Here is a 13,006-nt window from a genome sequence, read left to right as displayed (position 1 = left end):
ATTTATAATTTGTAAATTATATCTAAGGAAACGGATTAATATAAGTGCATATTTACTTGTTTCCGAATCCTTGCTTAATTATGTATCATTGTACATGTATATATATGTTGTACGTTAATAAACTTTGGTTTACACTAAAAATAGAAACTGAGAAGTGAGACCACTGCGTATCTCTGACTATGTTAGCTGTAGGCTGACCTGACGACAGCTGCACCCACGGACCCGTTATGACATTTCGCCACCTAAAAGGTCGTTAACATGGCACTAAATACTAGTGGCTGTCATTTCAAGCCATATCTACTTGTGATCGCTTACATCATCTTAATTAACACACAGATCTCTCTTTTTTTTCCTTTTTTGGTATTATTAAAAAAAATTTATTAACACACTTGGTCTCACATTTATTTCCCAACGACCAATTTAAGTGTTTTTCACATGATCTCAAATACTAATAGCATTTTATCCCAACAAAAAGTTCAGTAACAAAAGTTCCAATTGGGTAAGAAAAAATCCTAATGGTAAAAGTAATTCCAAGAAACAGAGCATATTTTAACAAAAAATTAAACATGTATCACATCGCCCCTAACTGAGGAGTAACCAGAACTATACACTCAGACAATGTAAAATCTGGACGGAAATACTCTATATATATAGCTCATATAAATACATACAAATGCAATACTGAGTTAAATGATGGGTTATCACAGCTTGGCTTCTGATCTGATCTGTACTTTGACACGCATATCTCAACAGGTGTCAACTATTTCATCAACAAGAAAAGGTATTCTGTCACTGTTAGATGTTAACAAAATTTCTCTCTCTCTCTCTCTCTCTCTCTCTCTCGCTCTCTCTCTCTCTCTCTCCTCTCTCTCTCTCTCTTACAACACACAAAAGATAATTAACACTTTTTCTTCCTGCCTCCTTCCACCACTCCTTTTTCTTCCTCTGATATGTGTACAGTGCCCTCCTGGGCTCAGTGCCTCGTCCCCCAGGTCCCTGGTGGGAACAGTCTCCGTAAAAGATACTGGCTCTAGGATGTCAACACACACACTCTCACACTAACTAGCACTACTGATCAACACAGTCGAGTCGTCATCATTTGACAAACTTCTTGGTGAAGGATGGAAGAGGTTTGCTGGGGTTCAGGGCCTCATGGTGCATGGGGGAGTTGGGGAGGGGGTCCAGACGGTTGGTCCCCAGGCTGGGCTGGCTCGAATGTTTGGACACGGGCGGTTTCTCTCCTTTCTTTGGTTTCTGTGAATGAACAACATCAGAAATTGATTTTCATCACAAATTATTTAATTTCATTTCTGAATTTACGCTAAAAAAACAAAGGGTCCTTAAAGGCATAATTTTAAGCCACCTCCCCCAGCTTATATCATAATTTCTACACGATTTATAAAATACCGGAAATTGCCTGAATTGCCCAAAAAAATGATGACAACGCATTCCCCTTGGCTGTAAATTTTTAGGTACATGTATTTCTAATGTCTGGATCAATTCCGCACAAACAACCATCGTACAAATATTCTGTACAATGTAGTTTCATCTTATAGTTTGGAATTAGCGATTTAGAGAAAACCTTGCGCTATAAGAGGTTTGACGAATATGATTTCTCCAGACTTCAACATGCATTCAGCTAGTTATAAAAATTCAAAAATACACATGTACTTAAAAAATAGCAAATTTATATTTCAAATCAGTTCTACATAGGAGAGGTAATGAAAAGGATAGAGCAAAACCAGTAGTCATAATTTTAGACCCTAGTCAACGCCCCTCCTACTCCGGATCCTTAATTATGGCATGGTCATGAAATGGGTCTTAAGGTCGCTCACTACACAGTGATTGGGATAAGCATGCGCCCTGCGCCATAATTGCATTAAATAAAGTGATGGCACATTGATGTTAATAATGTTGCACCCTGCTGGCGCAAATTATCATTACACTATTCAGTACATCCTTTTTAACTTTGAGCTTTCCCCAATCAACACTTGGAATATCTTTGGCTAGAATTCTTTAACGATCACTGTTATTTTACATTAACAAATAGTAGTCAAATGTCGTACAGCAAAGCATGATCATGATCTTGTTTTCTTAAGTGTAAGGTGTTTTTTGATTTTTTAATACTGTCAATTTGATATCAAACGTGCCTGGTCTAAATGTAAGCAGCTGCCAAAAAAATTCCCCGTCCCAAGAAAGGACAAACTTCTCTGCAATTTTCATTTGATTAATAAAAATCAGATGAAAATGAATCAACAGATAAAGCAGAACAGACGGATGAAATAGTGAATGGAGACACTGATGGTAAGACTGATGCAATCAAACAAAAATTTAAGTCAAATTGAATGAAAAGAAGAATAAAAATAGAGAATTGAAACTAAATTATGGTCTTCATTACTAAATTAAAAAATTATTGTTATAGCTTTTAATTCAGTGTCATTCAGTAATTTGACAATTGCAATGAAGTCTTTTATAAACTTATCAAATTTTAACTTGTCATTTTACAATGTCCCATAAAATTTCCATTTGGCTCATTGATTTTGGAAATGTCACATTAACACTGCCTTGGAACGTGCAATTGTCAGATTTGGCCCATTGCTTATCTCAATCACTGCTACACCTTGAAATATTAACTCAAATCAGCAGAAAATTACTTGATTATGATAGATATCATAATGGATAAGAAGTATTTAAGTCAAATAGGCAAGAAATGTGCAATTTTGGATGAAAAGTTACATTTTCAAAAATTTAAATTCAGTAAACATGAACAAAAGCTCCAGGCGGATTCAAACTCATGATCTGTGGTTCAGAAGCCCAATACTTTAGCCACTGAGCTACAACGATATACAACTGAATCGAACGATATAAACAATTTAACAAAATATTTAAGTCGCCATCTTGTGACATAGTGTCTTAAAAAATATTAGTCTGGGTGTAGTGAGGTACCTTAAAGTACCGTGTACAAGTCAAATAAAGTCACACAGTACGGTCTGACAAGAAGGTAATGGTTTTGGTGAGTCAGGACCAATAGAAACAAAGTGATCGTTTTAGTGCATCTGGACCAATAGAAACAAGGTGATCATTTTCCAACAGAAACAAAGTGATCGTTTTAGTGAGTCTGGACCAACAGAAACAAAGTGATCATTTTAGTACGTCTGGACCAATAGAAACAAAGTGATTGTTGTAGTGAGTCTGGACCAATAGAAACAAGGTGATCCTTTGTGTGAGTCTGGATTAATAGAAACAAGGTGGTCGTTTTAGTGAGTCTGGATCAATAGAAACAAGGTGGTCGTTTTAGTGAGTCTGGACCAATAGTTTTAGTCTGCACCAATAGAAAGACTTACCTTATTTGCCAGTGGGTTGATGACGCCAACATTTGTGGTGTTGTTGAACACCTTGTTAAAGTTCGTCTCCCTGTTCACGAGCTCCAGCTGATAATATCTCTTCTCATCCTGAAATGTCAAATCAAAAGGTCAATCAGTGCAACCAACACAAATTCCAAAGTTTGGCTTGTGTTAACAGTTTCTCCTGCAAAATATATCTTGCAAATGCCATCCAATAATTTGATTCATAGTTATGGTGACAAACAAAGACTTGTTGCTTCTACCAGACGTCAACAATAACCTCATAATATTAAATTAAACAAAGACTTGTTTCTACCAAATGCCATTTAATCATCTTATGATTAAGATAATAAAAACAGATTTGTTGTTTCTGCCAGACGTCATTTAAAAATCTGATAGTTAAGTAAACATTGTATTAAAATTCCTTATTTTATGCAAGTGCTTAGTTCCGCAACTCTGTTGTTTTGTATCAAATCGCAAGAGAACATAAAATTGCGAGCACCAATTTTTTGTTAAAATTTCTTATAGTTCAAAACTGTCTGAAAAATAAAATTGAGAATTTATCATCTGTGAGGGTTGCTTCTCACGATTTACCAAGGATATTAATTCCTCACATTTTATTAGGAAACTACAGTTAACAAAGACTATAGCATGAATCACTTACAATAAGCTGCTTCATCCTGCCTTCTCTCTCAGAGATGGCGTCCCTTAACTGCTGAATAAGTTCCAGATCCTCAGGACGGGAGTCGCGATTGTTGTATTTCTCCTCCGCCTCCTCTAACCTGTTATCAGGAGGTTAAAGGTCAAAAAGAGTTTGATTTTACAGTACAATGTTGGTGACTGACAAGAAGTAGCTTAAGAAACCCACACACATTGTATGCTGAATTTTGGAAAAACTTTATTATTTACTGAAGGTCACAATACATCTAGATTGAGTCGTTAACCAAAGACAAAAATTCTCTCAATTTAAATAAGCATCATACATACATGATTTGTAACTCTGAAATTTTGTCCTTGAGTATTTCTTGAGCCTCTGTAAACTCGGACATCATTGACTCAGATTCTCGAGAAAAGTCTTGCTTTATGTTTTCAATCTCTTGCAGATGGCGCTTGTGAAGCACTTCCTCTTTTTTCCTGTGGAATAATCATGTCAAATTAAAGCTGTAAGTTAAACCATGATTACTTTATTTACACAAAATAGTCCTGTGAAGGTAAATGAATCAAAAGTTAATTAAAAGAATACTAGAGAGCCTCCCTTGATTTAGCGTGAATGTAATATAATGCACATGCGCAAGATTGTAAAATCCAAAAAATCCAGATTATTTCCGGATTTTTTAAAGGAATTTTCATTAATTATTAATTAGCGAAGGTTGATTGAGAAAAAATAAAAACAAATTGGTAATCTTCAAGTACCAATGATGTTTAAAATGTATAAAACAAAAGACAGTGCTCTTCCGATTTCTCGGTATTAAAGCCCAAAAATTTGAGTCTATTATTTTAATGTAGTAGTATAGATATTGAAATAATTTAATGTGGTGGCTAAAAAGGTTAATATTATACTATAGTAGTCCTACACTTGCCATTTAATGGGTTTACTGGTAATCTTGAAAACTTTGTTTTAAATGAAATATGATTATCCATCATAGAAATAAAAAGAAATATATGTTTGTAAATTGTTTGGTTATTGGTTACTGTAGAATCCTAATTTTACGCGAGACTCATTTCCGCAATTCAACCATTTTCCATCAAATCACAAAAACATAAAATCGCAATTGCCGAATTTTATCAAAGTTGCATGTTCTTTACATGTGTCCGAAAAATAGAGGCGAGTTTTTAAAATTTGCGAGATGTGCTTCTCGAGATTTTACGTGGATATCAATTCCTCCCGTTTCATTAGGAATCTACAGTATCACCTCTCGGCAATATGCATCCCCTTAATCCCATACCTTACAACACTGTAATGAAAATTTGCAAGTCAACCATTTTCTCTTTCGATAATAATTATTTTTTGGTTCTAACAAGATCTACACTTAACATTGTGTACTATACTCAGTATTCCTTCTGTATTCTATTTTTAATGGTTGTATCTTGTTCTACACTTAAGGTACCTTGGTTTTACTTGTTCTACACCTAGGGTACCTCGGTCTTACTTGTTCTACACTACATAGCCCGATATTGTATTTAATTTTGCTAGCCTGGTCTTACTTGATCTGAAGGTTTGCGTCGTTGCGGACTTTGAGCATTTCCTTGGCCTTCTGCTCCAGCTCTCGCGTCAGTTTGTCGATGTTGTTCTTCAGTTTCTGGATCTCCTCCTGAAGGTTTTTAATGTGTCGCTCTCTCTGTGTGATCTCTGCCTTCAGCTCCTCGATCTGCATGCAGTGGTCTCTGTCCTGTGGGGTCAGATAATGATACACATACAGTTGAACTTTGATATCTCGAACACTGGTATCTCGAATACAATATATGTGTCAAAGTGATTTGTAAGTCCCAACCACTTATTTTTTAAGTGTTTTACCCTCGATATCTCGAATGCTTGGATATTTCGATTTTTTAAACAGTCCAATCTAGTTCGTAATAACGAAGTTTGACTGTATTTATAACAAACACAACAGGACTGGACAAGGCTTTTATTTTCGAGGACCATGCAAAAAAAAGACTGAGCAAGCTTTTGTTCTCAAAGCAAAATCTGTGACATCAGTTTGACTTTGGACTTTTTGTATATGTCATCGTTGGATTTAACATATAACTGACATTTATAATAACACACAATTTTTTTTTACATCTTTCAGTCAATTCCAGTCAGGAAACTAATGTCTATTGAATTAACTCAAGGTAACATAAAATTAGAATATACACTAGTGAGACATCTGAGTGTAAACAATAGTGTGACTTTTCCCTGGACTTACTCTTTGGTGAGATATTTCGACAGCTCGCTCCAGCTCGAGTCGAGCAGCCTCCAGCTGCTGTTGGTGGGACTCCGTGATCTCGGTGACATGAGTCATGTGACGCTCATGAAGCTCTTCCTTTGTTTTCTCTACAATTCCAAAATAACAATGAGTAAAAAAAAAACTCCTAACAAAAAATGCCTTTGCTTTGAAATAATATGATAATAATTTATGGCCCATGGGGCTGCCCCTGATCTCCAAAACAGCCAACAGATCTTTTGATCCGCTCCTGTAGATCGTTACAAAAGTACATAAACAGATTTGACTTTTATCTAATTGGCTGCGGATCCATACCTAACTGCTGTTGGTGAGCGGTTTTCTGCTCCTCCAGGGCTTGCTGCCTCAGCTTCTCCCCCTCCAGTTTCTGTCCGTCTAGGGCCGCTCGGTGCGCCGTCAGTGACGTCTGGATATCCTGCATGTGCTTAGTTTTCAGACTGCTCTCCATCTCCTACAAACAAAGAGGTAAATTACATTATATATGAAGGATTATGTGAACCAAGTTCTTGTTTAGGTGGAAGGACACAGCTTAAGTTAACAGAGTATCTTCTGCTGGTTCAGAAGGTACATTGAATGATTAAAGTAAATAGTGTATCATGTGAAAGCAGACATAGCAATAGATAACTCAGTCACCTGAATTTCCTCCTCTTTCTGTTTGATGAGAGCTTGTAACTCTGCAGCATGCTTTGCTTCAATGGCTGCCACTTCCTGTGCAAACTCCTCAGCAGCTTGTGCCATTCTCTCCTCTAGGCGGCGCTTTTCCTCCGCAGCCTCTCTCTGAAGTCTCTCCAGCTCGCCAGCACTGACTGTCTCAGCGTTGTTTAATTTACTCTTCAGCTCATTTACCTAGTAAAAATAAACAAAGGGGTTATACATAAAATTGAGGAAACGTTAGTCTCCTCCGTATTCACTTGGCTTCATCTCGGTGGACTAAAACAATATTAATCAAAGTAACAGGCATGTGAAGATTATCAAATTTTGAGTAGGAATTCTACAATAAATGGCATACATAAAGGCCTGCCATTGAATGAAGTAAAATAGCATTACTTTAAGTAACACAAAAATCATGTTATAATACCAAAATTCTTCTTTACACCACCGAATATACAATATCAGTGAAATGTTCATATTTATAGTCAAAAGTGACCTGATTAAATGATAAAACAGCATGAATTCAGTTGAATGTTTTCTCTTTACCTGTCTCTGTAGCTCATTGACGATGTTTTCCCAGCCTCGTTTTGAGGCAGCAATCTCCTCGTCTTTGAGGCGTGACAGCTGCTGAAGGGCCGCCTTCTTCTCCTCCTCCTTTTGATGAGTCAGATCTCGCCTCAATTCCATCGTCTCCTTCCTGTTGTAAACAAACACACAACCTTGCTATACTCACTACCCAGCAAGCAAAATTGACCACACTACGTGAAGAGCAATGGACTTCTTAGTCAGAGCTCATATTTACAAACATCACACTTGTCCAAAATAGGCAACCATGAAAAATAGAATTCAGGTCTATCTAGTGGGATTGCATAGATTTCTTTTGACATTAAGATTGTCTTGACACTTCCTAACCGATCTACCACATGAATAATGTCACTGCTCTACCACATGAAAAATCTCACTTACTTGAGAGTTTCGGACCACTTGGATTCCAAGTCCACAGACAATTTCTCCAGTTTAGTTTTGAGCTCTGCCTGGGCTTCTATCATCTTAGCATCATACAGGTTCTGTAATTTGTCTAACTCCAACTGTAAACAATTAACACACAAACATCTCACTCATCTCATTATTTCAAACAAGTTTCATATATTCAGATTTGAGAATATTCTTTTGGTGAGTTTTTGGGGTCATTCCTTTTTTTTACACTGTAAAAATTTCATATGTTTTGTCCTTGTTTTGTGGATTAACTCCTTCCATATTTTTACACAATTAATATCTACAGAACTACTCACCTTAAGATTTGCAGCGTTGGTTTTGGATGTTCGGAGCTCCTCTCTGGTTTTCTCAAGTTCGGACTTGAGGCGATGAGAGGCATCCTTTAAGCTGTTGATCTGGCTCGAGGCGGTTCCCAGACCGCTCTCGCTGTCCTTGACAATTTTCTCCAGTCGCTGAACCTGTTGATATACTATATCATCTTAACATCTGGGGGGTTAGATTTAATGGAATTTCTTCATTCTATCACATCTTATCTGGTTATATTTGATCTATTATATGCATCTGCAGTTTGTTTCTTAAAAGTGTGTACATATACCAGAATTAAAGATTTAATTTTTTCTTCTCTTGAATTTTTTTAAGAGCCCAAATAAAATTCTTCTCACATGCTATGGAATCTTCAAATGTGTATGGGCCAAGTTTTGTCAACTTACAAAATAAGACAAGTTTTAAAACTTATTGAAAATGCTCATTTGCGGGTGAGGAGTACCCACAAAATTTAAGAAAATTGAGCCACAAATTTTCATGATTCCACAGTACTCTGATCTGGATATGTAAAAAAAAGAGCCCAAAATGGTTAAACATGGAAGCATTTGATGTGTAAATTCCTTATCTACATTGTTTCACAAAATAGTCTTCTCTTTTACATCAGATAATCAGATCCAAAATGATCTTCTGAACTCTTGTTGAGATAATTGACACATTTAGACACCCACTTCTGAATTCTTGTTGAGATAATTGACACATTTAGATACCCACTTCTGAACTCTTGTTGAGATAATTGACACATTTAGACACCCACTTCTGAACTCTTGCTGGAATAATTGACACATTTAGACACCCACCTCTGCTTCAGCGGCTGCCAGCTTGTTGTGTAACTCTTGCTTAGTTCTCTCAAACTCATCCAGCAATGAAGATTTGTCCTTGTTTAATCTCTCAACATCTTCATGGTACTTCTTCAGCATTTCCTGAAATTAGTAAATAAATGTTATACTGAGAATATATTAAAATTTCTCCATTTTATTATCGGATGGATTTCTATTCCCCCTATAATCTGTGAGGTCCCCGGTGTACTACTCTCCACATCTTAACAGATATGATGAAAAGTTTGAAGTATGTTGTCAGACTTTATTTCCCAGGAAAATAAAAATAACTCCCAAGACATACCATTATTTTCCACTGTCCTGGACACTATGAGTATTTCCCACTTTTTTTTGCCGACCCTGTCTCCCCACCCCTCAACGCTACCTACCTCCTTGGTCTGCGTCAGCTGATCGTCCGCCTTCTTCTTGGTCATCTCCAGACTCTGGGAGTGGGCCTGGTTGAGCTGCTGTACCTGGCTGGTGTGCTGCTCTGTCAGCTCCCTCTCTCTGGTCGCCGACTTCTCCTTTAGCGACTGAATCTCTTTCTCTAGCCGAGTCATCATTGTCTGCTTTTCAATCGACAGATCCTCCAAAGACTAAAAAATCATATGCATTTTATATAAAAAAAAACTCTTTTAAAGTAAAAATATATATTGAGGATTTAACAATGCTCCAAAAACTTAACTATGATGTACATTCTATTAAATGAGTTCTATTTTCAAGCAAAAGGATAAATTAAGGATTTTACAACCTTATACAACACCTTGATGTGTGGACACTGTTTGACCTTTGACCTCATGACCTACCCTTTCAAGTGACTTGAGCTGAGACTGCTGACTCTCTGAAAGGGACTCTTTCTGGTTCTCCAGGGACTTCCGCTCCGACTCCAGCCATGACAAGCGGTCCTTTAGTTTCCTGATCTCGTCCTCCAGTTCTTTAATCTTAGACGTCTTCTGGACAACGGTTCCTTCCAGTTGTCCAATGTGAACTACAAAAAAGATGAATAGCATGAGGGAGATGATATTTGTTTTGAAAACAGATTTTGATGACAGATATAAAGTCTTACAAATGATAAATAACACTTAAGTTTAGTTTACTGAACTCCAATGCCTGATTTTACGATCTTGTACATTAGCTACACATAACACATTACGGCACGTCGCCTTAAACCATACCTGACTTCCTGTTGAGGTCCTCCGCCTGCTGACTGCACCGCTCCTTGGTCGCCACCAGCTCTGACTGTAGCTCCTTCAGTCTCTTACTGGCGTCTGCCGCCTCCACACGCACTTGTTGTAGCTGTACAATGATATACCAAGATCATCACAATGCTATCAAACATGCTGTAAAAGTTGATCACACCCACACATATTGTAGCTGTACTATACTAAGACAAAATCATGGGGGGGGTTGATTTACAAAAACACTTAGGATAAAGTTATAAATATCTATACATTCAAATGGAATGATCTCCTTTAGCATAGAATAGATTGAAAATTATTTATTCTAAACTTTTTTCAACATCTGTTATCATATTCTATTTGTATCTATTGTGAATTTTTTTTAAATGTATGTCATTTATGAAAAAAATAATTTTCGTCGAAAGTTGTATGTTCCTTTGTAAAACCCACCCTGAATCTTAACAAAGCAAGCCCTGAATTTGATCAACAAACCATAAGAACAATGGACACACCTGTTGGAAGAGCCCCGATGAGGTGGCGTCTTTGTCTTTCATGCTGTCTCTCAGACTGTCCAGCTCCTTCCTGAGTTTGTCGGTGTTTTCCTCGCTGACAGACAACTCGTTGACTAGGCGCTCTATCTGTAACTTTAGCTCCTTCTGCTGGGACAGGAAGTCTTTCTTGAGTTTCTCTTGCTCTTGTTTGTATCTGTTAACGACGTCCTCCACTGAACTATCCTTGGCGTTTCGTAACACTTCCAACTCCTTCTCATAGAAGGCCTTGGCTTTGGCAAGTTTGGATTCATAGTCTTCTGTCAGTTTCTGTTTCTCACTGTTCAGTGTCTCACTCTGGGCCCTCAGTCCCTCCAGTTCCGCCTTGTATTTATCCTCTATTTTAGCACATTCGTTCAACCAGTCGTTGTTTTGGGATCGGAAGAAATCACGAAGTTCATCCATTTCTTTGGTGTGGATTTGTTTCTGTTCTTCCAAAGCTTTCTCCTTCTCTGAATCTGCTTCTTTTCGCCACAACTCAAACTTGGACAACTGTTCCTCGAAATGCCGTTTTGCTGACAAGACCTCCTGCGATAGTTCCAGGTATTTCTGCGAATGTTCGGTTTTGAGTTTATTCTCACGCTCCTCTGCCTGTCTCTTGTAGCCCTCAAACTTACTGAGGGCCTCCTTTTTGTGTTTCTCATGCTCTGCCACACAGTTCTGTAGGTTCGAAATTGTGTGTTTGTGGTCACTGTCATTGTCAATTTTCTGTTTGATTTTGAGGATTTTCTCTCTTGTCTCTGACAACAATTGCTGTATCTGTTCTTCATGCTGCTCTTTTAAAGTCTGGACAACTGCTTCGTGTTCATCATTCTTTGTGTTCAGTGCATAAATGACCTAAAAAGGATTAAATTAAAGTACTCAATGACATCTATTTCATAAAATTTGAGACTTGTATGGAAATTATCATTATTACTGTCACATATTATATTAACTTAAATGAAATTTAAAAAATCTTGCTGCATGCAACTTCATGTACATTCATTCTTGTTTTAACTGCATTCACGGAAAAAGATTTAATTAAGCCCCACAGGCTCTATGTATTGACAGTGTATAATATTGTCTAGTGTTTAGAAAGCCTAATGCAATATATGCACAAATAAATTGGTAGCTCTGGTATAGAGGACATTCGCACCGACAACCAGAGGACATTTCTCATACATAAAGTGAAAGAAAGTGACAATAAGTCTTTAATCAAACCTTTCTGTTTTTGTAAAACAGCTGTAAAATGTATTACAAGTGTCACGCAGTATGTCTACACTGTTATTTTCCTACGTCACCCGATCCCTAACTGTCACCGTGACTTTGTCAAACATAACGCTCGTAACACTTACTTTTGTGAGCTGTGCTATTTTCTTTGACATCTTGAGATGCATGTCCTGCGTAACCTCTGAGTTATTACCCGGATTCCCAGGTAGAGTGCCATATTTTCCATTTTGATAATGGCTAAACGGAGTTTTGGCACTAGTCGCCATTTTGACGAACCGCTTTACTCTCTCTTGTGGATCAATATAGTTCCATATTTGTTTACTTAATAGATATATGAAATAATATAATATAATTTTGATCAATTCAATATCTTCAAACTATAAAAAAGATTATTCTCTCCGATTGTAAAGCAATTAAAACTCTTGATTCCGATTTTTACGAATTTGCGAATTAATACGCATTGTGATTTGCCCTGTTATGGTTTACACGTTGCTAAGAACAGCAGGTGGTTGGAGTTAGCCCCCTTTGTCAATATGATGGCGGGCTATTCAAATTACTATATTGTAGATTTATGAAGATTTAAAGATATGGGTTTTGGGTTTGTTTTTTCTTATTTATAAGCCTCTTATATAAAGACAGAGAATCTTTCCGAACATTGTGAAATGTGAATTGAGTTGTGCCCCTATGTGGAAACAAGGGAATAATGTTACTCTTCATTTGTGAGGAACCATGGACCGTAGTGTATAAAAAATCCTTGGCTAGCAAAGATAAAAGGGAAAAATTGAAATTTCTCTCCTGGGTCTTCTACTGTGAACTCTAACTCTTTTGTTTGAAACAAAATTTTATTCTAATCCCCCAAAAAAGAAGTATACATCCCCAGATATATGTATTTTGTTTTGATCAAGATACTTGTAATTGAGAGGAATTTCTTTGGGAACAGGCTACTGTAAAAAATCTGATGATTTTTCTTTACAATAGATGCTGCAAAAAAAAGTCTTA

The 13,006-nt window shown here is 37.0% G+C and overlaps 1 protein-coding gene across 1 annotated transcript; it reads right to left on the bottom strand.

Annotated features, from left to right (window-relative positions):
* Positions 1 to 388: 388 nt before the first annotated feature.
* LOC128181181 (protein FAM184A-like) lies at positions 389 to 12,294 on the bottom strand. Its single transcript, XM_052849485.1, has 17 exons — positions 12,133 to 12,294; positions 10,763 to 11,635; positions 10,248 to 10,368; positions 9,879 to 10,060; positions 9,462 to 9,668; positions 9,055 to 9,177; positions 8,230 to 8,391; positions 7,904 to 8,025; positions 7,484 to 7,634; positions 6,920 to 7,132; positions 6,584 to 6,737; positions 6,251 to 6,378; positions 5,550 to 5,734; positions 4,332 to 4,478; positions 4,009 to 4,126; positions 3,345 to 3,452; positions 389 to 1,254 (listed from the first exon to the last, which is right to left on the bottom strand). The coding sequence occupies exons 1-17, from the start codon at positions 12,271 to 12,273 to the stop codon at positions 1,096 to 1,098; spliced, it is 3,294 nt and encodes a 1,097-aa protein (XP_052705445.1). The 5' UTR covers positions 12,274 to 12,294; the 3' UTR covers positions 389 to 1,095.
* Positions 12,295 to 13,006: the final 712 nt, after the last annotated feature.

Source organism: Crassostrea angulata, chromosome 4 (assembly GCF_025612915.1).
Source record: "Crassostrea angulata isolate pt1a10 chromosome 4, ASM2561291v2, whole genome shotgun sequence".
Lineage (NCBI taxonomy): Eukaryota > Metazoa > Mollusca > Bivalvia > Ostreida > Ostreidae > Magallana > Magallana angulata.
The sequence above is the reverse complement of the archived record's forward strand: the minus strand, read 5'-3'. Positions and strand labels throughout refer to the sequence as shown.